Source organism: Anolis carolinensis, chromosome 1, assembly GCF_035594765.1.
Source record: "Anolis carolinensis isolate JA03-04 chromosome 1, rAnoCar3.1.pri, whole genome shotgun sequence".
NCBI lineage: Eukaryota > Metazoa > Chordata > Lepidosauria > Squamata > Dactyloidae > Anolis > Anolis carolinensis.
In genome coordinates this window covers 304035413-304061435 of record NC_085841.1, presented here as the reverse complement: position 1 = coordinate 304061435, position 26023 = coordinate 304035413, and the positions used below count along the sequence as shown (strand labels likewise).

At 42.8% G+C, this 26023-nt stretch overlaps 1 protein-coding gene across 1 annotated transcript in view; it reads left to right on the top strand.

Moving 5' to 3' along the window:
• Positions 1–4134: 4134 nt before the first annotated feature.
• The window catches only part of spi1 (Spi-1 proto-oncogene), a 52733-nt gene continuing 30844 nt past the window's right edge, over positions 4135–26023 (top strand). Inside the window, exon 1 of the mRNA XM_003214604.4 lies at positions 4135–4602. Coding sequence (XP_003214652.1) covers positions 4558–4602 — 45 coding nt within the window. The 5' untranslated portion in view covers positions 4135–4557. The remainder of the gene's footprint in view (positions 4603–26023) is intronic.

Below are 26023 nucleotides of genomic sequence, written 5' to 3'. Positions count from 1 at the left end.
CCAGAAAGCCACTGGGCTACGTGCGCACACGCGAGCCAAATAGCAAGGAAATAGAGCCCCACTATTTGACTCCTTCAGGTCTGAGAGCGGGCTCCACTGCCTCAGACGCTGGTATAGTCTTTAGGTATGCAGACTGAGCTCAGGCGGAAAAGCCGCAGCCTATACTAAAACTTCCTAAACTATAAAAAACTATAAAGCCGTGCAAGCTAGCTGAAGCGGAAAAACCGCTGATCGACCTCAAAACTGTGCCGTCCGCCGGACAATAAAAAACTATAAAATTGAAACGTGCTGTCCTTTATCCGGGCGAACTGCAAATCCCTATAAGCTGTCCTATAGATATTGAACGACTGAGTCTGGATAACTTCAAAAAAGGATGTTTATTCATACAAGGTTGTAAACCTGGCACAGATCTTAAAGTTGCAGAAAATGAAACAAATTTCTATAGGTTTTAGTCACAGAATTATCCCTGGTTCCAGAAGGCAAAAGTGATTATAAAACCACTATACCCTAATCACGCTGCCTATATTAGAAGGAGAAACTCTTTCCTTCCCTATCTTTACAGCAAAGATTAGTTCTAGAAGCGATGGAATAACTCTGCTCCTCTAACTAGATTTCTTATTCCAGATCAATATAATTCAATACTTATCTAATTTGGATAGGCTTAGATTGGCCTGGTTTTGAGGATGATTTGTCCCAGTTAGCCTTGCACAGCTCCAGCACGTTGGAAGACAATAGCCAGAATGAAGCTCCAAAATGGAGACTAGACCCTGGTAAAAAGGGCGGTCCTAAGATGTTGCACTCTTTGACCAATCACTGCAAAGAAAACTGCAGCCAGCTTTTGCAGATTCCAAGCCACTTTTCCTGGGCTTTGCAGCCAGAGGCTGAAACAAGATGCAAAGGAGGGAAAACAAACAAACGACCAATAGGTAAGGTAAACCATCGTCCTGGGGGACGGAACAATGAGAGCTGTAGTTTTACAAGGCCTGTAGCTTTCTCTGCCAAAGAGCGCTGGTGCCTTACCAAACTATAAATCCTAGAATTTCATAGCATTGAGCCATGGATGTAAAAGTGTTGCAAAACTGCATTGTAAAACCACCCACTGTGGCAATTAAAGTGGAACAATAGCACTGTAATTCTGTAGTGTGAATTGGGCACCAGTGGGTTTCCATTGCTGAGTGCGAAGTGTGTTAAAGCACTGAGCTGCTGAACTTGCAGACCGAAAGGTCGCAGGTTCAAATCCCAGGAGCGGAATGATCGCCCGCTGTTAGCCCCAGCTCCTGCCAACCTAGCAGTTCGAAAACATGCCAATGTGAGTAGATCAATAGGTACCGCTCCGGGGGGAAGGTAATGGCGCTCCATGCTCCATGCCGGCCACATGACCTTGGAGGTGTCTACGGACAACGCCGGTTCTTCGGCTTAGAAATGGAGATGAGCACCAACCCCCAGAGTCAGACATGACTGGACTTAACGTCAGGGGAAACCTTTACCTTTACTTTAGTGTTGTATGTGTTCATGTATTTATTAATATGTTTAATTAAAAAATAAAATGCATTATAACCATGTAAGTATTCTAAGGAGAGGTTACGTCACATTTGCCTTGATGACCTCATGGCTGTAAGATGATATTGAATTCCAATCCCATCATCCTCAGCTCCTCCAGACCAATAGTCAAGGATAATGAGTTCTTCAACAACTGGATTCCTATATTTCTGCATCCTTACATTACTGGAGGTTTAATTGTATTGAGGAAAAATTTTATCTGAAAACCAGCAATTCCTCTCCTCCCCAGCACAATTCCTACACACTGTTTTTCAAACCTCCAAACTCTGTGCTACGTGAAAAAGAGTTAAGTAATAGTGCACTGACCTCTTAAGCACAACTTAGTTCTGTAGTCTCCTCTTTTCACTTGGCCTAGAGAAAACCCTGTGGGGCAAGTTAGTAACACTGTTCAGAACCCGGTCATTTAAGAAACTAACATCTATGTGTTTTATTATCTTTTTTGATTTAATATTTCTGTGGATAATCTGGATTCCCAGTTTTGGTTAAATGGTGTGATATAGCCATTATGAGAGGTGGGGGGGGGGGGGAGGAGATGGAGGAGAAGGAGGAGAAAAAGATTAAGAAGAATATGGATTTTAAAAAATTTAAGAACTAATTTTCAATATCCCAGCAGGCTACATATCCAAGCCAACTGCAGCTGAAACAGTGTAAAACTATGACATCTTTCTAGTATAATTAAGGTTTAACAAGTTTTCATTGTCCATTCTTATTCGCCCCATTTCTTAAGATTGGATCTGCATCTCATGGTGCCAGAGCGCAGTCTGTTCAGCGCCTTCCAAGTTGCCAAGTCTTCTATGAGCACAGGGGGGAGCTTTTCATCTGGTATCAGGCACAGATTGGGGTTTCAGGTTTTATCCTGCCAGTTTTGGATTCTTGATTGCTGAGGTGTTCCTGCGAGTATCTCTGTGGGTCTTTGAAAGCTCTTTCTTGATTTAAGGTGCTGGCTTGCTGGCTGTTATATAAGCAGAGGATGGGCCAGAGATACCAATGCCGTAGTCCTTTCATTACTGGATGCTACTTCCCAACAGATATTAGGTGGTGCAATACCGGTTAAACAGTATAATTTCTACAGTGGTGTAAGGCATAGACATCCTGTGATAATGCATCATGTCTCATTAAGAGTCACATCCACTGTTTTAATGTGGTGAGATGTATCCACACTGGACATGCGTACTCAGCAACAGAGTAGCAAAGCGCAAGGGCAGATGTCTTCACTGTATCTGGTTGCGATCCCCAGGTTGTGCCAGTCAGCTGTCATATGATATATTTCCTAGCATCTGCTTTTTGCTTGATAGTCAAGCACTGCTTCTTGTAAGCCAGAGGAGACTGCAATGTTCCAGTGGGATTCCTTCCCAGGTAATCCTCAGAGCTTGAGATGTTTGTCTGTTCTTAAGCAGGAAAGCATATGTTTGCATTTTAGATGGATTCAGAATTCATCTTTCCCTGTAATAAGCAGTAAGAGCACCTAGAGCTTTGGAGAGCTTCTGTTCAATCATTTCAAAGCTCCCTGCTTGAGCTGTGATGGCACAATCCTCAGCATAGATGAAACTCTCTGTCCCTTTATCACTTATAGGTTGACAACAGGTTTTGAGGCCAAAATTATGGATCTTGATATGACTCATGGATAAATCAAGGGTTATTCTATGAAGAAGGGATAGCACCAATGCCACCTGAGGGGCAAACCATCAAACCACCAAAAAGGTGCCACAGTAGAGAGAATAGGGGCAAGGGACCAGTGCTTCTTTAAGGTTCTCTGGAGATGGACTAAGCCAGGGGTCCTCAAACCTTTTAAGTGGAGGGCCATTTCACAGTTGGGGCATCAGTTGGGACTGTTGGGGCATCAGACTATGATGAAATAGTCCAAAATTAAGATTGTTGTTGTTGTGTGCCTTCAACTTGTTTCAGACATAGGTCAACCTTAAGTCTAAAGTTTAGGACAGGGGCCAGGTAAATGACCTTGGAGGGCCACATCCGGCCCACGGGCCTTAGTTTGGGGACCCCTGGACTAAGCTCTTTCCTTTTGCCACTCAGAGAACAGGGTCATTCCCTTTTTTTTTTTGGTAAGAGGTACAGTATTCATATTGAGTTGTAAAACCCAGGGTTTTGGGATTGATTTTTAATTAAAATTTCTAGACTGATACATGAGCATATAGCCATTGGATTTCTTCTACTAGCTTGTTTCCCCAAAAACAAGACAGGGTCTTATATTAATTTTAGCACCAAAAGATGCAATATTTTTAAGGGATGTCTTATTTTTCCAAATTGATGTTTTAATGAACTGTAACTAGGGCTTATTTTTGAAGTAGGGCTTACATTTCAAGCATCCTCATAAATCCTGGAAAATCATGTAAGGGCTTATTTTCAGGTTTGGTCTTATTTTTGGGGAAACAGAGTAATATCTTTGAGGGGGAGAGACATTATCTTCCATCTTTTGTCACCTGTGCACTGTTACAATGAAGTCAGTGAGGCTCAGTTTCATGAATGAGCCCCACACAGAGGGCTGTCAGAGATGGGGCTCTGCATCTCTGATGTCGCACAGACATTGTGTCATGAAGAGTGACCTTTTTTTTGCAGTCTAGAATGTCTGCGTTCTACTTTTTGTCACAGCCTGAGCTATGATGTTTGTTGTTGATTTTATAAAGAACCTGCCCATGGCTGATCAGCGTGGCGACAGACTTCCTCTTAACGACCCCACAGTTCCTTGCAATGAGATTGATGCAAACTCCCTCTGACATCACACTGGGCTGCCACAACCCAAGGACTACAGATGCTTGGCAAAACCAGGGACTTTCGATATATCTAGGGAAGAAGTTCACCTGTAGAACTCTTGCTGGAAAGTCTGAAAATTAAATAGGGCCTTCCTTGGCCTAGGGTTATTCACTGCAAAAAGTTTTCATAGATTCCCAGGATTTCTACTTTAATTTTAATTTTCTTGGATGCCTTCTTTTAAAAAGCTGGACTATTGAAATTTAGACAGTTCACAAAGAAGTTGGCTGGATGTTGCAAGCTTGCAAAATGGAAGGATTCCCCCTCATTCCCCCTGTGAGTATATAAGATTAATATTAGATTTGTCTTTATGGTTTTTCCAACAGAATATTAACCAAAATATAAGTTGTTGTGGAATGGTGTGACATCTGTGATATTCACAGTGCTTGGATATTTTATGTTAGTGCTTCATGTATAGGATTAGTGATGTAATTTAATGAATGGGAAGCTAGCATTTCCGTTCCTTTATCTCTACCTGCCTTTACTGATAAGGCACCACATTGTGTTATGAGCATGATAAGCTTATAGACTTCTCTGTAAAGTCTGGTGTTGCTGTTCAAAAGGTTCACTTTGTGTAGTTCTTTGCAATCTAAAGCCAAATTAGGTTTATAATATGTGGCATTATAAGAAGTGGTGAAAACAAAATCATACAACCAAGAGTTGTGTTCTGGATGAGTCTGTCATTTGGGTACTGTAGCTAGACATTTCAGAAAATCCCATATCATTCTCCATAACTTTTTATATTTAAATACAAGAACATTGGGCTTTGTCAGTTCAGTTTAAAAAGAGAGATAAGATTTTTATGTCCAGGTTAATTAGACCAAGCAATGAAGATAAGCTCCTGACCGCTACATTTTTCCCCTGGCTATACAAATCTTTAATTTTATTATCAATACAGAGCAAGTGGACTTTTCTATTTACATAGAGATTGTATTCTGTTTCCTCAAAACGTGAATGACTCTCTTTCTTTGGAGGTCTTTAAAGAGAACTTGGATGGCCATCTCTCAGGAGTACTGTTGGCCCTCTGTATCCATGTATTCAACCATCCACAGCTTGATTTTTTTTAATCCCCAAAACAAACTTTGATTTTGTCCCTTTATATAAGGAACGCATTAAAGATATAAAGAGACACATTGAAAAGTTGTTTTTTAAATTCTTGTTCTTGTTAGCAGTGTTTGAAATGTTACTGCCCTTATATATTAGAATGAGGAAAAAGTAACAGATCCTATTTATTATTATCCTTGGGTTATTTATAGTTCTGTAAATACTGTAAATATATAAATGAATATTATTTCACTGTGAATTTGTTAGAATTTTAAAAGATGGCACATAATTTCACTTTGGTTTTTGAAGACAGTACCCCTGCTGAATTGTATAGAAATGTCTAGAGTTTATTTTGTGTAGTTTTTTACCTATCTACTTCCCAATTATAACATTTATATTCTGTTTTCAGTTTGTAGTTTTGAATGTTATTTATAAAATCGTACATTTAGGAAACAACTAAAATATACACAAAATTTTATTGTAACTATTATCTATTATCTAAGGATACAATCCTTATAGCAATTACTTGAGAGAGAAAGCCCTATTGAATTAAGGGAGATGCACTTCAGAAACTTTGGTTTGAACAGATTGGATTAATACTATACATCTATATGTATATCTATATAGGGTGTGGGTACTTTATGCATATTAGAAACCAAAATTATGAAGATTTGTGCATATAAGAAAAAGTGTATATACAGTTTATTTGATTTTGCTTTATACTCTTCTCTTGTAAGAGAATTTTCAAAAATAACATGAGGACTACAGTCCTATGTACACTGACGTGAGTGTAACCAACCGGAACCATCATAACTCTTTAAATTATTCTGTATCTTCTGTTTTATTCTGTATCTTCAGCTAATAATAATCCAGCTTTACTTTCAATACCTGCATCAAAATTACTTCTTTTTATTAAGTCCCTCAAATTTGATCAGCTTTGACTCATTGAGATTCCAAAATATTTCAGCATGTATGCAAATTTTCTTGAATGTCAGTCAGTGCGGAAGCAATATCTTTTCTCACTTTTATCTATGTAAAATTGTGAATAGATCCAGGTGTCAGTTATGACACGACTTCCACAAATTATGTGATATCATAAGGTTTTTACCTATCTACTTCCTAATTATAACATTTATATTCTGATGAGATTATCTCCAGTTCATAACCCACGAACCACCTGCAGGTTTATATGTCTTTACTGGTTTTGCAAACTTGTGTTTGCCTTTGCCTTCCATCTAGAAAACACATAAAATAATATTCCATCTAAAAACTACCAGCATCAATTACAGTAGAGTCTCACTTATCCAACACTCGCTTATCCAACGTTCTGGATTATCCAACTCATTTTTGTCGTCAATATTTTCAACATATTGTGATATTTTGGTGCGAAATTTGTAAATACAGTAATTACTACATAGCATTTCTGCATATTGAACTACTTTTTCTGTCAAATTTGTTGTATAACATGATGTTTTGGTGCTTAATTTGTAAAATCATAATGTAATTTGATGTTTAATAGGCTTTTTCTTAATGCCTCCTTATTATCCAACATATTCGCTTATCCAACATTCTGCCGGCCCGTTTATGTTGGATAAGTGAGACTCTACTGTAAATAGAAAAATATAGACATGTGGCTCCTCCATAGTATAATAAACGTACCAACTTGCTTTAGAACCATAATCTTCCTTCTGAACTGTTACTAAGGACCTCATCACAAAGGCTCATGGATTTGCTCCACAGCATCGTGAACTCATGGACTCCCAGCGGGAGGGATCAGGAAGAACCTGTCGCTCCATGCCCTGCATCGCCCACTGTACCTTGACCCCCATCCTATGGGGGGGGGGGGGAGAATTGTTGCCGCTTGGTTTCCCCCCATTGCTTTTAAGACAACACGGGAAGCCTCCTGTGCTGCCGTAATAGTGTCATACGCCACTTGCTCTTCTCTTTCAGCACGGAGCCCAGCCGGAAGTCCCTGTGTGATGTATAATGGGCTCCGTGAGGAAAGTGGAGAACAAGCAGTGTACGTTGGACAAATCAGCCCGTCAGATGAGGTCGTGTGTCTGATGAAGTAGCTACTTCTATGGAATTTTACTTCTAAGTAAACATGCATAGACTTGAAGTGAGAGATCTAGGCCCTGTCCAAATGGGATTTGTGTTTTGATATAACCATTTTCTACTCCCACTAAATATTAGGCATGATTCTGCAGGCTTCCTGCAGTGCTTGTATTATTCTGTTTTATTTTTTGTTTATATTTATATGCTTAAGACATTCTATATCAGCAGAGATATGTAGAATTAGCAAACTATATAACTCCTGCTGGATGGATTCGTTATTGTAGTTTATTCACAAATTTGATGCCAAATATATGACTTAGGACCTCATCACACTAGAGCTTGGATCCACTTTAAATCCACTCGGGGGGGGGGGGGCTTTAAACAACTCAGCAAGATAGGTCCTGGCCCCCAGAATTCTGCAGGAGGCAGAAACCAAATTTAAAGTGGATCCATTCTCTAGTGTGATGAGGCAGATAGATAAGCCATCCCAAGTAATAAATAATAATAATAATAATAATAATAATAATAATAATAATAATAATAATAATCTTTATTTATATCCTGCCACCATCTCTCTGTAGGGACTCGGGGCGGCTTACAAAAGCACTCCAGGGTGCAGCATATAACAGAAAAAGTACATAAGCATATAAACAATAATGCATAAAATTATAGCAACAACCACTATCAACAAACACAACATTACATTACAGAAAATAAAGTTGTAAGTAATGCCATTTTGAATACTATTTGGTGGACTTAACAGTTTATTCATTCATTCATTCACTTACTTCATTTATATCCCGCTTTTCTCTATCCCAAAGGAGACTCAAACCAGCTTACAAACATTAAAATACATCTCAACAAAATCAACAATCTAAAACATGAGCAATTAAAACACATATCAATCAATTAAACAAATTAAAACCAAATAAAATGCTGAGTCATGATCTCATAAAAATTAAACAAATAATGCAGCTCTCCACTCATGGGATTGTTGGAGGGGAAAAGCAAACCTTCAAGAGCCCTGATTTTGCTGAGTATATTTTCCTTTATTTTTTTATGAAAGTATTTATATCCTATCCTATATACAATGACTTCAGGGTGGCATACCACAGAATCAGTTGAGAGTTTAAAAGACTAAAAGTTTGAAAGACTAAAAGCATATTAAAGAATTCAAGACAATGTAAAACCAGTTCAAAATCATTTAAAAGAATGTAAACATAAACACGTGTGCTTTAATAAAAACTATGTATTTACTTGGCACTAAAATAACATAAACATCCCTAATTTCGATACTAATTAAAGTGGGTAGAAAATCATTGTGCTTTAAAAATGAAATAGTAAAGAAAGATCATTTTCTAGTGCCTGTTGTAAAGTGTGACGATGTATCTCATCTCACATCTATACCGGTTGGGTTGTAAAATAATCCTTTCAATTTTGCAGTATTATATAAATGATTACAGTTGAGGAATGAGAAAACTTATCCTGCTTTGGTCATTTGTAGAAGCTAAATAATTTTGCCACTTAACTGAGGACCACCTAACTTGACCATGTTCATCATGGGAGGAGGTCAGCTATCAAATGCATAATATGATTATATGAAATATTTCTCATGGGTGTTTTTAAGTGTGGTACCATTTAAATATATTTGTCTTTTTTAAAAAAAAATCTGGGATGTTTGAAAGTTGCAGAATAGGAAAAAAATAAACAAAGATTGGAGAGTTTGACACTGAGATATTGAGAAAGAACAACTTGGAAAACTTCATCTACTGAATGTTTTATAATAATGTTAAGGATTGTAATAATGAGTTACCAGTTCTAAGTGGAGGGGAAGATAGTTGAAAATGTGAAATGATTATATATGTTTGACATCTCGCTTTTCTGCATCAGTCACCAAAGTGTTTGGGTCACCAGTTATTGAGGCAAAACAACAGTGTCTTCTTCATAGAAGCTTTATATTTTAAAACCAGTTTTCATTGAAGCTCACTTGCCTGCTTCTCCTACTTCTTTTCATTATTTGGTATCACAGAGGTGGAAGAAATACCAAGGACCACCCAGTCCAATGTTTCTACCAACACATGAATCCACAGCTAAAGCAGCCCTGAGAGATGACCATCCAACCATTTCAAAACCTCCAATGGGGAAAAGTCCATCAATCTCCCAAAGTAGCTAATTCCACAGTCAGTATACTTACATCAGGATACTCTTGATAATTTTTACTCAGAATCTTCCTTCTAGTCATTTGGATGCATTGACGTGAACCCTATTTTCTAGAGAAGATAAAAGCAAGCCTGCACCATCTTCCATGTAACATCCAGATATTTGAAGATGGTGATCACCTCATTTCTCAGTCATTAGCACTTCAGGCTAAACATATGCAATTTAGTCCCAGTTCCCCAAAAGTTGAGATGTCATTGTTTGCAAAGACTTTAAAAAAATAATTGATTTTCCACAACTGCAGTCCACTGCTATTTCTACAGTGTAAATGCAACAACTGACAACTTCATAGGAAGATGTTATATAATATTTACTGGTATAACGTATGTGAAGTTTAAAAATTGAGTGCTTCAACTTGGAACAGAGAGCCTAGTAATCTGCCTGAACAAGTGTTTGAAAGCTCTTATATAAAGAGCCACATTGGGCACAACAATTAAGGCTCTATTTCACAATGTTTTTATTTTATTTTAGTGGTGGTTTTGTTTTAATTGGTTGTTTGATTTTATGTCTGTTGGACTTTCTGTCCCATATGTTATCCACCCTGAGTCCCTTTGGGGTATAAAAAAAAGTTATCGTTATTATTATTATTATTATTATTATTATTATTAGAAAGGAAAGACATCAAAAATTAATGGCAAGACATATATTCAACATAAATAAAGAAACATCTTCACTCAGAGAAGATACATATAATCTGAGAAAGGATAGTTAACTAGATCTTCCAACCCTTTCTAAAAACCATACAGTTATTTTGTAATTCTTTCCAAGGAAATGAGGTTAATGATGTCCGTTAAACCAACCTCAGCTGCACATCATGGGGAGTCATGCTGGGTATTTCTGAATCATCTGGCAGAGAATATTTATATTAGGATAAAAAATAACTAGCTTTAAATATGCTGCCTTATGAGTGAATCTGAATTAACCCAATCATATGTTACACAAATAATATGCTGTGATTACTTCCATTCATTTTCCCGTGATCTTGGAAAAAGTTCTGGTTGTATTCTGCAATGTTCATGTAAATTAGAATTAATCTGCACACAGCCCTCACTTGAAATGAAGCAGATAATTGCTGCAATATTCTTTAATAGTAGACTCATTGAATCCATTAGATTTATTTATGTGTTGGCTCACCTATCAACAATAAAATGAATAGCTCTACAGCAGTTGGGACTAATCAGCAGGGTATTATTCACTATTATTTGTCAGAAGATAGTATAGAGTTCTTCTCTGTGTCACCTTTCAAACATTATAATGGATTATACATGCATTGAAAGGAGGATTAAAAATGATAGCAGAATTCTGTACTATAATCATGTATTTAGTAACTAAAATATGGAAAAAATTGTGTTACAAATGAAACTAATTCTACAGGTAGCAGAATAGGATTTCCTTGAAAACAGAACTATCACCAGGAAGATAATATACATGTTAGTAATCAGTAGTTCAGGGTATGAATTTACACACAAGAGAATCATAATACAGGTTGAGTATCCCTTATCCTCAATATTCCAAAATCCAAAATTGTCCAAATGGATGGCTGAGATAGTGACACCTTTGCTTTCTGATGAGACAGTATACATAAACTTTGTTTCATTCACTTAATTGTTTTAAAAGGTAAAAAAATTACCTTCAGGGTACTATAAAATTGGATCAGTAGACTCACTGTAATCCATATGATTTATATTTCATTCACCTTCCAAGATGGAATTGCCTAAGAACAGAATCTGTGGAATACTGCAGAAGAATTGTTGGTGCAATAATCTGAATTTTAAAAAAAACACACTGACAAGCCTATCTACCTATGCATTGTGCGGTAGGTAGATAGATAGATAGACGCCATTAAAACAGACTTAGAAATAAAAGTATTACTACAATAGGAGACCTCCTGAAATAGTGTAAATGCCTTCTCAGATTGAGGAAAAAAATGTAGGATGAGATCATTATTGAGAACACAAGCAAGAAAAGGGAATTTAAACCTTTTCTACTTTGCAGATTTCCATGAGGGAAGTCTCATGGAAGATTAGGAGCCCCTAATGGCGCAGTGGGTTAAACCGCTGAGCTGCTGAAATTGCTGACTGAAAGGTTGGCAGTACGAATCCAGGGAGCAGGGTGAGCTCCCACTGTTAGCTCCAGCTTCTGTGAACCTAGCAGTTCAAAAACAAGCAAATGTGAGTAGATCAATAGGTACCGCTCTGGTGGGAAGGTAACGGCGCTCCATGCAGTCATGCCGGCCACATGACCTTGGAGGTGTCTATGGACAATGCCGGCTCTTTGCCTTAGAAATGGAGATGAGTACCAACCTCCAAAGTTGGAAATAACTGGACAATGTCAGGGGAAAACCTTTACCTTTACCCTATGAGGAGAATCATTAATCCAAAGCTGCCATAATTACAATACAATAATTACCATATTATAGTTATGTATTCACAACCCAGAGAAGTACTTTCAGTGTGATTCTGGAGCGAAACTGGCAAAAAAACAAAAACAAAAAAAACCCTGCCGCCATCCAAAAAAGGTGGTGACATCGTGTTTTTAGAAAATGATGGGTCAATGCAGCTGCCTGGTGCTTCCCCCCTCCATCTGACGAAGTGGGGAGAAGCCGGGATGGTGTGGGGCGTGGGGTGAAGGGTCCCCAGGCCCACTGGGCAGGTGCCGCCTCAATCCACGGTAATCCGCTACAATTTCGGCAGTGTGTTTGAAGAGGTCCCTAGAATTATGGATCCATTCACTTACACTCTTTAGTCATTATTGTGGTTCGGCTGTCATAATTGTATATAAATACTCTCCAAAACCTACTTTGCCAGGCAGCAGCCACACCGAGATATGGAGGTTCATCTGGCAATTGGTGCAGGAGGAGAATATTTCTAACACCTCTCTCAATAAACAAGGCTATGACAATCAGAAGCAGGACCCTTGTCACAATTCATAGTTAAGGGCCTCCTGTTTGGGAGGATAGGTAGAAATATCATTCTCCTGTGCCCATTCACAGCTGCACAGGCCTCCATATCATGGTGTCTAGTAAAGTAGGTTTAGGTAGTTTTCACCTGGAGATGTTACTTAGGGTACATCTACACTGTTCTTATTCTTAGGCTGACATTTCTGTCAAAAGATTTTTCTTTTAGGAAGAGGTGAAATAGCGAAGACCCATCTCCTGTCTAAATGCTTTGATGTTTGTAATTTTAGATCCTCTTTGATTATCTTTCAAGAAACAGAACTTAGGATACCTGAATATTTGTTTTCATCCTAAGGAACATGCTAACATATGTTTTCAAACTATTGAGTGCTCAGTGAATTTACTGAAGTTACTGAGGAATCTTCTTAGGTCAAGATGAATTTCTAGACCATTTTTCTCCTTTGTGTGATATGTTATAACCAAACTACATATAACAAATATACAAGCTGCTCCAAAAATGTATACACCCTTATCAGCCTATAGTAGCTAAGCTGATTATTTGAAGCAAATACATTTATATTGAAAAATAAATGTTATAATAATTATTTAATGGGAGTTACAAATTCCTTCTTAAATTACAATTTTATGTCAGGTGTTGAAATTGTTGTCACTATGCAGCAATAGTGTCAAAGCACAGGGTTGCAAACCTTACTTAAAGCTTTTGTAATTTTGTGATACTTCCTACTACAGTCAGTACCCAAGTTACGAACAAGATAGGTTCTGTAGGTTTGTTCTTAGTTGGAACAGGTAAAGTTTTAAGAGTAACTCCAGTTATATAGAGGGGTGGGGGCTTTGGATAGTATAGTGAAGGGTGAACAGAACACTCCTGTGGTTTTTGTTTTTGCTGTCTGTGTCCCTATTCAGAAAATTTCACTGCACTGTGCCTATGATAATTGGATTTTGAAAAAACTGGCTTGTTGTGGAAACAAATATTGGTGATAAAGCTTCAGTGGAGATCCCTTTTCCCCATGATAACTCTTCCAGGAGTGGATTTCCCTTCCAAGGGTTAGATTTCTCTCACTTCCTGTTGTCTCACCCTCGTTCTTAACAATTCTTTTGCAAGTCACATGTTTGTAATTGCAGAATTATAAAATCTTAGGCATATATACATTTGGGGAGGGTGCCCTGCATTTTATCTATCCTGTATCATCGGGAAATAGATTACAGGATGTGCATATAACAAAATTTATGGACTGCTTTTCTCAGGCAATTCCTCGGTGTTAGAAAGAATGCCTCCTTAATGGTATGGAATTTTCTATGATCACTAAAATGAATGAATGAACAAATAAATAGACAGATGACAGATAGACAGACAGACAGATAGATAGAGGTGTAAAGGTTTTCCCTGATGTTAAGTCCAGTCGTGTCCGACTCTGGGGGTTGGTGCTCATCTCAATTTCTAAGCCGAAGAGCCGGTGTTGTCCATAGATACCTCCAAGGTCATGTGGCCGGCATGACTGCATGGAGCGCTGTTACCTTCTCGCCGGAGCGGTACCTATTGATCTACTCACATTTGCATGTTTTCGAGCTGCTGAGTTGGTAGAAGCTGGGGCTAACAGCGGGCACTCATTCTGCTCCCCGGATTCAAACCTGCGACCTTTTGGTCAGCAAGTTCAGCAGCTCAGCACTTGAACACACTGTGCCACCTGAGACCCAGGTAGAAACTAGATAGATAGATAGTTTCATGGGTTCCACAAGAGATACAGAATTTTTGTTGCACTTTGGAAGAAAGTAGTTCCGTGTGCAAAAGGCCCTAGATTACACCTCTTGCATCTCTGGGTGCATTTACGTGGTGGAATTAACACAGTTTGACACCAGTTTAACTGCCATGGCTCAATGCTATGGAATCCTGGGAGCTGTAGTCTGCTGGGGTGCCAACACAATTTGACAGAGAAAGCAAAATACCTTGTAACACTGGTCTAAGATTCCATACCATTGAGCCACAACAGTTAAAGTGGTGTTAAACTGCATTCATTCAGTATATATGCACCTTCAAAAGACAAGCCTTGTGAAGACTCCTGTCCAAAGACCAGAAGAGGGTCTGCCAAACCTTGGAACCAATATCGAGCTGGAGGGACCAATTATATGGCAGCATGGATGTTCAGGGTTCCTTGCCAGGCAGGAAGCTGGTGAAGCTGGAGAGCCATTAGCTTTTATTGTACTGTTCTAGTTTGTTTTCTGTACCCTGGGACTGTTTGGGGGATGGTGGGCGGGGGGAAGACTTGCCTTTTCCCAACACGCTTCTTGAAATAGTTCTGGCGTGAGAAGCCTCCATCTGGATGAAGCCATAATCCACAAAAACTGGCCACAACCCCAAAGAAAGGAAACAGCAGGCAACTTTCAGATCCCTTTCAGACTTACATTTCTTGGGGGGGGGGGGGGGGGGGGAGAGAGAGAGAATGAGAGAGAGTGGGAGAGAGAGGGAGAGAGAGAGCAGGATATGTTTTCTGCTCAAGGACTGCTTTTCTTTTCTAGGCAGTAACGCACATGTCAAATGGAAAAATTTGGCAGTGGCTTGCAGGAGAAATGTCATTGTGATCTTCACATTATTTACACTCTCCAGCAGTACTTATTTCACTGCTTTTAAAATTTAGATTTCACTCTGATACACAAAACATTTCTATCTTTACCATCATTCTGTTACATCATGGCAATGAAAGCATTCTTGGACTCCTTTCTTGAATTAAAACATCTTGAAATATGAGCAAATCAAGTATTGATTAGGAGATTGATCTATATGCTCGGTCAATCCATTAACTTCCATTATTTCTAAGGACTTTAAAGAGCTACTTCGCTCTTTACAAAATAATGTTGCTTAGCATTTATTTCAATTCATCACTGACTTGTTAAATATGTAACACACCAAGTCGGCCATATATTGTGTCTATCATATATTGTGGTCTGCATGTGACTTAGAAATTTTTATGCTTTTGCAGTTTTAGTCAAATAGATATTTGACTTATCTCCTATTGGGCTGCCAAACAAGCTGTATGTTCTGTTTATGTGGCAATGTGTCAACCGGGGCAATTTCCTAGCATTGTATGATGCAGCGATTAAAAAAAAGAAAAAGTGATGGGAAAATGTGAATTTATTGCAAATGGCAGAAGATGATGTCTGGATCTTCTGTAGTTTCATGAATAAGGCAAAAGTATTGCATTTCACTTAAAATCACTGTATTTTTCCAGATATTCAGACCTGACTTTTTGTCTGCCACTGATAGCTGAATGAACCAAAATAATAAACATTATTTTCCCAAGCTATAGGCAACTTCATTTTAATTTAAGGTGAAGGCCCTTAAATTATTTTAATCAGTCAGTTTTCCTTTGATGGTGTGGCTGCTTTGGCCTGGAAGAATGTTAACTATGCTTCTTTTTAATATAATTCAAAAATATATTTATTTTCTTGGTATGGCAAGGCTTTGACATAGTGAAAGAAAAAAAAATGTAGTGTCTGGATTCTGGTCCAGCTCTATGCTTCCCCACTATAGAGTACAGTGAATTTAATAAAACTTAATGCCAGGTATAGGGTTTTGAAAGCATAAGTTATATCCAACATAGTATTAATATTCAAAGATATAGACTAAATACCTTTAATAAGCTTAGTAGTCTTAATGTCCTCGGATGCAGCATTCATTGTTTTTCCACTTGCATTCGACATCTCAGGCCTCTTCCACACAGTTATATAAAATCCACATTGAACTGGATTATATGGCAGTGTGGACTCAGATAATCCAGTTCAAAGCAGATATTGTTGATTACCTGCCTTGCTATTTTGGGTTATATGCTGTGTGGAAGGGCCCTCATTTAAAGTTCCAGTGTAAACAGGATCAAGCATCTAATTAGTTGGACTATAGTTGGCTCTACACTGTAATGACGAATGCAGATTGACACCACTTTAGCTGCCATGGCTTAATACTATAGAATCATGGGAGCTGTAATTTGGTGAGGCCCCAGCATTCTTTGGCAGAGAAGGCTATAGATTTCATACAATAGTTCCCAGAATCCCATAGCATTGAGCCATAGCAGTTAAAGTGGTGTTAAACTGCATTGATTCTACAGTGTAGAACCAGCCCGTGTTGCTGTTTGTCATGACCAATGGAATGACTTGGGCCCCTTCCACACAGCTGTATAAAATCCACATTGAAATGGATTATATAGCAGTGTGAACTCAGATAATCCAGTTCAAAGCAGATATTGTGGATTATCTGCCTTGATATTCTGGGTTATATGGCTGTGTGGAAGGGCCCTATAATGCAACTGCATTAGTACTTGTACAGACCAATAGTACTTCCACAGACATCTGGAGAATGGTTTAGGAGCACAGGATACCCAGATTTCTTTTTAAAATACCAAAGAGACACACTCTATGTATATTACTATTCCTAAAGTAAGGAATGGCAAAGGTGAGAGACACAAAGGCTTGACATGGAGTGTGAAAGCAGGCCAGAGGTGAGCAATGGGATCAGCTTGGAAATAACTCAAGGTCTTCCTTTACAAATTAGGAAGCACCTTGTCTTGTTTCTAAGCCAATACAAATTTTGCACACACTATTTATTGAACTGCTGGAAGAAGCATGGAAATCTCTGCTTAGTCCCTTCTCTGGCTGCCTGGTGTCAACTCCCTTTTGAGAAATGTATTCAAAGAAGATGAAGGGGGCTCACAATCTGGTGGCTTTAGCAAATGTAGAACGCAGGGGCCAGGACTCCGCTAGAGCCGCATTTCATCCACAGTGCAACAACCACACTGGCTGTTCGTATATTTCCAAACCCAGTTCAAAGTGAAGCTGCTTACCCCTAAAGCGCTGAATGACTTAGAACATGAACATCTGAAGGAGTGTTTCTTTGCTTATCAGTCTGGCTTTGTCTTGAGGTCTTAGGGACATCTCCTCTCCAAATATCACTGGATGGCAATAGTCTTGGGGCCCCTCTACACTGCCATATAATCCACATTTTCATGAGTCTACACTACCATATAATCCAATTCAAAGCAGATAATATGGATTTTATATGGCAGTGTAGAAGTGGTCAGACAGAGCATTCTCTGTTTTGGTCCTAGGGCTGTTGTCGACCGCGTTTGGGGGATCGGGTCCCTTAAGGAGGGAGCCGACCCGGTCCTGAGGGAACGGACCCTGGCGAAGCCAAAAGAAGAATATAAGCCGCAATACAACCTGAAGCCTGGAATGAAGAAGGTCCGCCAAGTTGAAGGAAAATCCGCCAAGGAGTTTTTATTTAGCAATTTCAGCTGAAAAGGACGCTAATAGCGATCATTCAATCTACTAGCGTAACATATGTTTCAAATAAAGTCATATTTATACAATGTTTCGGTCTGACAGCCCTTTGAATTTCCCGCCCCGCTTCCCTGCCCATCTGATCACGGATAGGCTGAGAGGTTGAACGAGGCGGGCTTTCGTTTCCCGCCTTGCCCTGCTGGCCCAATGGGGAGCTGTTTTTTGTCCCCCCTCGGGCCAATCAGAGAGGAGGAGGCGGGAGCTATAGAAACAATGCGGTGACCGGACAGGAAACATCGGATTAATTCTGGCCCAGCCAATTTCTAAAGGAATTAATGACACCCATCAAGGATGTCCGGGGTCCTGTCACGTTCGCAGATTTTAGATATGTCTTTGGGGTGTCAGACGGGAAGTGGTGATTTGATGAGCCATCATTGACGGCCCCACAGGGTGCCTTCCTGCGGCGTCCTGGCCTGCGATGTGACAATGTTTGCCTTGGGGGCGAGTCACCTTTAGTTTGGTGACTCGCCCTATATTGTCCATGCGATCGGAGTGAGATGGGATTAAACTGTGGCAGATTATCCCTTTGTTTTTTTGGGAAGGGGAGGTCTGAGTCATGGGGCTAGAGTTCAGGTTGGGGTCATAATATTTCCCATTTGATTTCATGATCTGACAATTATTTGGGATAAAATGAAAATTATAAATAAAGTCGGAACATAAACCCAGCAGGGAAAAACACATATTTTCCGGGGATCCCAAAGAGTGTAAATACATATAGGCAGATAGGTAGATAAAGGAGAATCCATAAAGGTGGGTGACATTGCATAAAGGGGAATCATGAATGATATAAACAATATAAATGAGCAATAGAAAACATTTGATAGGAACGAAGTTCACAACATCTGGGGAATCCAACATAGAAGTAGGGTTCAAGCAGCATGATTTCACAATCCATGAAGTTAGCCCAACAGTTTGAAATTCATACAACAGTGAGTCATGTACATAGAATATAAAAATTCACAAATACATGAGGGGAAAGAGTTCATAAGGAATTCATTGAGATGGCATGGGGAAGGGGCACATATGGGTTAGTAAGTCTTTGGAGGTATAGGATTTCATAAGTCCAAGGGGTAGGTGTGGGGAAGAGTGTTCTTCTCTTTCATAAAATTATGAAATTATGAATGAAACGTGGAGGGCCCCCGTCCGGGCATCCCTTGGCAGCTGTAGAGGGTGAGGGTCCTTGGTGAACTATGTCTCCCCCGCGAGAGAGCGATCCCCCCCATCCCCATTTCACAGAAGGGGGCCAGGGAGAACCATTCCGCGAGTCGCGGGGAGAGAAAACCCCGGGATAAAGCAGCAACTTGGCTTGGAAAGAAACGCGGTTCTGTTTGACAGTCAGCTGTTGAGATGCCGAAAACTGGACCGATTCCGGGTCTGCTGGTTGTCTTCGAGTCAGGAGCCTTAGAAAGGGTTAAGACTAAAAGAGGAGCGTTCTAGGGGTAATTTTGATAGAGATATGAGCCAATTTATATCGTCCGCCATGTTAATCTATGGCGGAGAACCTCAGCCGGAGTTAAAGGACGGGAGGGAGAGAAACCGCATGCAAAAAGGAAGGAGTCAGAGGGAGATACAAAATAACCAGATAGAGAGTGTTACTGTTAAAATAAATGCTACTTTTATTGGGGGGATTTGTTACATAGTTCAGGGAAAGGGAAAATGAAGAAAAAAAGGTCTTTTAATAATGGTCTGTTGCGGTCCCGCTCCGTTCTTTCGGAGAGTAATCTATGGAACTCTCTGCTGCGTTTTCAAATCAATTTGAAAGCGGGGGCGACGGTTATCATACCCCCACTCGGGAGGGCGGGGCGAGATGGGCGGAGCCTATTTCGCCCCTGCCCTACCGCATAAGCGTTATAACCTCTTAGCGGCAGCATGGCCATCTGCTGAGAGGGGTTCGAATGGTTCTTTTTGCGACAAATTTGGAACAGAGCGGGCAAATGCGACCAGCAACAGCTTATTATTAGAAGGAAAAGGATTACAGCTAGAAAGAGGAGAAAACCTTTCCTCAACCAGTCTAAAGAAGGGAGCCAGTCAGTAAGAAAACTAAGGTCGAATCCAGTCGTCTCCTTAATTCCTGAGGCCAAATCATTCAAACCCTCGATGGATTTATGAATCATAGGAGTCTGGTCTGTCAAATTAAAGCAGCACATGTGCCTTACACTCTCACAGCCATAGTGGTTTTTCAATAGGAGGAAATCAATAGCTGCCCTGTTATCTAATACAGCCTCCCGCAGCTCATGCATTTCCTTTGCCACTGATGCCAAGGCTTGAGAGGTATAATTGATGTTTTTGACCAGAGCGCAGGCCAGATGCTTTATGGCCCTATAATTCATGGCTGAGGCCACTCCAGGAGTGAACAATGCAGCCGCCACAAATTGTGGGATACCTTTTAGCACTACTGAGGGGTCACAATTCGGGTCCAAGTTCTGAATGGATCTTGCCTTCCGACCCAAAGAGTGTGCCAACTCTAAGTCGTTCTTGGAGGGCATAAAAAGAGACAACCTACCCAATGCACAATTCCCCATGGAGGTATTGGCAGGTAGATAACCATAGGCTGTCTGTCCACACAGGAAAAACCATCCAGGGGGCAGGACCAAATGGGCATTCAAATGAGACAGTTTTTCTATATGGGTGCAATTTAGAGAGTTGTCAATGGGAAGCTGATGGCACTCACCGATGCAGGTGGGTATTTGAAAACAATTTTCTGCTTGAGGAACATGGGCAAGGCGGATGGCAGCCATGCCAGGCAACTTATCCATGGAGACTCTTCCCCAGTTAGAGAGGTCTCTGTAAGACATATCCTTTGGGATGTCTTGGAACATGGTATAATTTCTAAAAATTTCCAGAGGTTCTGGAATGCCAATTAAACAGGTGGAAAACAGGTCTGTGGCTGAGGCTCCACTGGACAGGCAAAAATCTGAGACATTTAAGGCTTTTGTGGCCAACTGCTGCCAGAAGTTTACTTTAGAGGAAAGCCATTCATACAACACCGGGCTAGAACTGGTGGGGAGAGTCAAAGAGAAGATGAGAATTAGGGTTAGCATTTTCTAGGGTTAAGCACCTGGGACAGCTCCTAGTGGGAAAGACAGGGAGAGAGCAGAGAGAAAACTAGAGGGGAAATTAGGACTCACGGCTCCTGATTCAGCACGCCGGACAGCTCCCAGTGGAATCGTGGTGTGAGTTCTCCCGAGCGGGGGTTGAAGTGAGGGCCGATTTGACAGCTGTCAAAGCGAGCTGTCAAATGTTTGTTGGTCCAAATGGGGGTGTTCCCGTGGTGCTAGAAGGATGAAATTTGGAGAGGTCCTTGGAGAGGGTCTTGTGCTTTGGTCTCTGGCTTTTGGTCTTTCTCCGGGCCTCGGGAGGGTGTGGGTCAGGACAGTTCGCGGGCGGCGGTCCCTGAGGAGGTGTTTTCCGGAACAACACCTTCAGGTCGTCTCCCAGCTCAGCTGTCCACAGATCTTTGTCTTCCTCACCGCTGGTGGGGGCTGGCTCAGGTTCAGGAGCGCTCTTGAGCCTGGTGTGATGGATCCAGGCACGGATTCCAGCTACCTTGCAAGCGGTGTAGGAGGTCAGGAGGACTTGGTGAGGTCCGACCCACTTCTCAGTCAGAGGCTCCGGTCGCCACGTCCGCACGAAGACCCAATCTCCAATGGAAAAGTCGTGGACTGGAGCATCCAAGGGGACAGGAAGGTGGGAGAGTAGGTACCTGTTTAGGGAAGAGAGGACAGAGGTAAGAGAAGACAGCCTAGCTCTAAGGCTTTCGGAGCCCACCTCATGTAGGTGTTCAGCCTTCAAGGGAACCTGGGAAGAAGGAAAAGGTCTACCATAAAGAATCTCAAAAGGACTTAATTTTAACTTGCCCCTAGGGGCAGCCCTGACTCGAGTGAGAGCGAGTGGAAGAGCCTCTGGCCAAGGTAGGTTAGCTTGCTGACAGATTTTCGCCACTTGTCTCTTAAGGGTTTGGTTCATCCTTTCAACCTTGCCGCTTGCTTCTGGGTGCCAGCTGGAATGCAAGTCCCACCGGATCTGGAGGACCCGAGAGACCTGTTGGGTGACCTTGGAGATGAAAGAACTCCCGTTGTCCGAAGAAATGCAGAGGGGCAGGCCGAAACGTGGGATGATGTCATGGAGGAGGGCTTGAGAGACCTCTTTGGCAGTACAAGTATAGCAGGCGAAAGCTTCAGGCCACCCGCTGTAGCAATCCACAAACACCAACAGGTATTTGTACTTCTTACTGGAGGGCAATTCAGCAAAATCCACCTGCCATACCTGTCCTGGCTGCAGTCCTGCCCTGAGATGCCCCACTTCTGGCTTCTTCTGGATCTTGGGGTTGTTCTTTAGGCAGAGGAGACATCGCTTACAGGCCCAGATAGACTGTTGGGCCATGCGTGGTCCAATGAAGAAGGATCTGAGGTGTTCCAGCATGGCATCATGACCCCAGTGGGTGCTTTTGTGAAGGCGGAGGGCCACTTCACGCATCAGGGGATCTGTGAGGAGCAGACGGCCTTGGCTGTCCTTCCACCAACCCCCATCCTGTGTCAGTCCTTCCTTCCTAGCAAACTCATCGTCCACAGTCCCATACAGAGGGAGACTGGTGATGGTGGTGTCCGGGATGAGGGCTCCCTGGAAGGTGGGCGTTTTGTTGGCGGCCCCCTTAGCCGCGGCATCTGCTCTCCTGTTTCCTCTGGCAGCGTCCTGGTCTCCTGCCTGGTGTCCCCGACAGTGGATGACAGCAACAGCAGTGGGCTTGCAGACGGCGTCCAACAGCCTCAGGATTTCTGCCTGGTGCTTGACTGGGCTGCCTGCAGTGGTCAGCAGTCCCCTCTCCTTCCAGATGGCTCCGTGGGCGTGCAGGACATTGAAGGCAAACTTAGAGTCTGTGTAGATGTTGACAGTCCTTCCTGCTGCCAGCTCCAGAGCTCTGGTGAGGGCGATGAGTTCTGCTTTTTGGGCGGAGGTACCGGCTGGCAATGGCTCTGCCTCTATGGTGTCCCACAGAGTAACAACTGCATAGCCCGCCTTCCTCACGCCCTGATGGACACTGCTCGACCCATCAGTGTAGTATTCCAAGTCTGCCTGGGGAAGCGGTTGGTCCTTGAGGTCCGGCCGGCTGGAGTAGACTTCTTCAATGGTGGCGATGCAATCATGTGGCTCCTGGTCGTCCCCTTCGGCTGATTCGATGGGCATCAGGGTGGCTGGGTTGAGGCAGTTGGTGGTGGCCAGGGTGAGGTCTCCCTGGTCGATGAGCGAAGCCTGGTAGCGAGTGAGCCGTCCTGCTGACAGCCAGTTGGTCCCCTTAGCATCCAGGACTGCCAGGACGCTATGGGGCACATAGACAGTCATTGGTTGGCCCAACGTCAGCTTCCGGGCCTCCTCGGCCAGCATAGCAGTGGCAGCCACGGCACGAAGACAGGCTGGCCACCCAAGGCTGGTGGGGTCCAGTCGCTTAGAGAAGTAGGCGACTGGCCTTTTGGCGCTGCCCAGTGGTTGGGTCAGCACCCCCGCTGCCACCCCCCGACGTTCGTGAACATAAAGGAAGAAGGGCTTGGTCATGTCAGGGAGTCCCAAGGCTGGTGCAGACATGAGGGCTTTCTTGATGGCATCGAAGGCTGTCCTGCATTCTGCGGTCCAGGTGAGGAAAGTCTCCGGTCCGGTGGTTGCCTCATAAAGAGGCCTGGCGAGCAGTCCGAAGTTGGGCACCCAGATTCTGCAGAAGCCAGCCATGCCCAAAAAACCCCGCAGTTGCTTCTTGGTCTTGGGCTCTCGGACCTTACAGATAGCTTCCTTCCGCTCCGGCCCCAGAGCCCGCTGTCCTTGAGAGACATCAAACCCCAAGTAACGCACAGTGTCCTTGCAGATTTGAGCTTTCTTTTTGGAGACCTTGAAGCCAGCCTCTCCCAGGAAGTTGAGGAGACTGATGGTAAGTCTTTCACAGGTAGGTACATCCTCACAACAAAGCAATAGGTCGTCAATGTATTGCAGAAGGACCCCCTGGTCCCGATCCGGCCACCTGTCCAGCTCCGAAGCAAGGCTTTGGCTGAAGATCGTAGGAGAACAGGTGAAACCTTGCGGAAGAACCTGCCAGCAGAGCTGTACCTTCCTGGCCGAGTCCACATGCTCCCACTCAAAGGCAAATATTTCTTGGCTATCTATGTGCAGAGGGATAGAAAAAAAGGCATCTTTTAAGTCCAGAACAGTAAAGCAAGAGCAGGAAGGAGGGATAGTGGAAAGAAGAGTATAGGGGTTAGGCACCACGGGATGAATGTCCACCACAACAGCATTGATGGCCCTGAGGTCCTGCACAAAGCGGTATTCATCTGAGTTGGGCTTCTTGACTGGCAGCACAGGTGTGTTGTAAGGGGAGGCGCACTCTCTCAGCAGAGAGTGCTTCAGAAAATTTTCAATGATGGGCTGGAGGCCCTTTTTGGCTTCGAGGGGAATGCGGTATTGGGGAATCCTAGGAGGCCTGATGTCCGGTTTTAGGGCAATTTTGACTGGGGCAACGTTCTTGGCCCTCCCTGGAATCCCATCGGCCCACACAACAGGGTCGACTTGTTCCAGAATGGCCAAAGGGATCAGGTCAGCCTCGGGGCTGGGCTGATGAAGCAGGAGAGCCTGTATCCTCCACCCCTCCTCCTCTGGGACAGCCAAGATGATCTTCTCTGGCCCAAAGGTGACCTGCGCCCTGATTTTGCAAAGGATGTCTCGGCCCAGAAGGGGAACTGGACACTCAGGCATGTACAGGAACTCATGAGACAGAGTCTTCCCTCCCACCTCACACTCCATGGGCTTGAGAAAAGACCTCTCTGCCTCTTTCCCTGAGACCCCCACTACCTGAGTCTTCCTAGCTCCCATGTCTGTTCCCCGAAACCCTTCGGTGACCACTGAATGGGTGGCCCCACTGTCTAGAAGGAAATCCACAGTTCTTTTTCCTAACTTCAATGGCACCAACGGGTCACTGGGAGCCAAGACGATCCGCTGCCCTAGTCACATGACCCGGCTCTCTGGTCCCTTATCCTTGAGATCGGGACATTCTCTCCTGTAGTGCCCCCTCTGCTGGCAGTAATAACAACGGAGTTCCCTTGGTGGTTCTCTTCCTTGCCCCCTGTCCCTCCAAACTGGCCTTTCTCTGTTCTCCCCAACTCCCCGTCCCCTGTCACGTTCTGCCAGTGCAGCCACCATACTGGCTGCTTGGACCTGTGCTTGAGCCTCTCGGTCATCTTCTTCCTTCTGGGCTGCTGCATCCTCCCGGTTGTGGAACACCTTAAAAGCAATGTTGATTAACTGGGAGATGGGCATGCCTGCTCCCCCTTCCAGTTTCTGGAGTTTTAGCCGAATGTCCCTGCAAGATCTGCCAATGAACAGGGAATTTAAAGAGGATGCATTTTGGGGGTCAGAGGGGTCAATGTGTGTCCACTGTTTTGCAGTGCGACATAACCGATCATAAAAATCAGAGGGGCTTTCCTCAGGAGTTTGTTTTATATCATAGTATTTAGAAAGGTTTATGGGGCGAGGATAGACCAACGGTAGGCCAGCCAAGATGGCACGATGGAAGGCCTTTAGAGACATCATACCAGCGTTGGTATTGTAGTCCCAACTGGGGTCTTCCTTTGTTGGAAAAATAATTTCAGCATCTCTACCGTCATCTACATCGGCCTTCATGATTTCAGCCTGAGCTGCGGCCAGTAGGCGGCGCTTCTCCTCTTGAGTAAGGAGAGAGCCCAAGAGAGTCATAACATCTGCCCAGGAGGGGCGATGGGTTAGAAAAATGGTTCTAAAAAGTTCGGTCATTTCTGAGGGGTCCTGGGAAAGTGGTGCAGTTGTCTTCTTCCAGGTAATGAGGTCTGTGGTACTGAAAGGGACATGAATGAGGACCGGGTCTCCCCTTGCCCCGACCACCTCCCGTAGAGGGGCCATTACAGTGGCGGGGCGGGTCCGCAGGCTATTTTTGGTGATGAGGGGCTCAAAGGGATCCTCTGGTGTTTGGGAAACCCTTTGAGGGGGGAGGGATGAAGTTCCTGACGAAGGAGTGGAAGGGGGACAGTTGGGGCTGGGTCTTTTGGGTGCTAGGGGAACTGGTGGGGTGGTTTGAGAAGCTGAGGGTGCTGAAGAGACGAGGGAGGTCCCCGCAGGAGGCGCAGA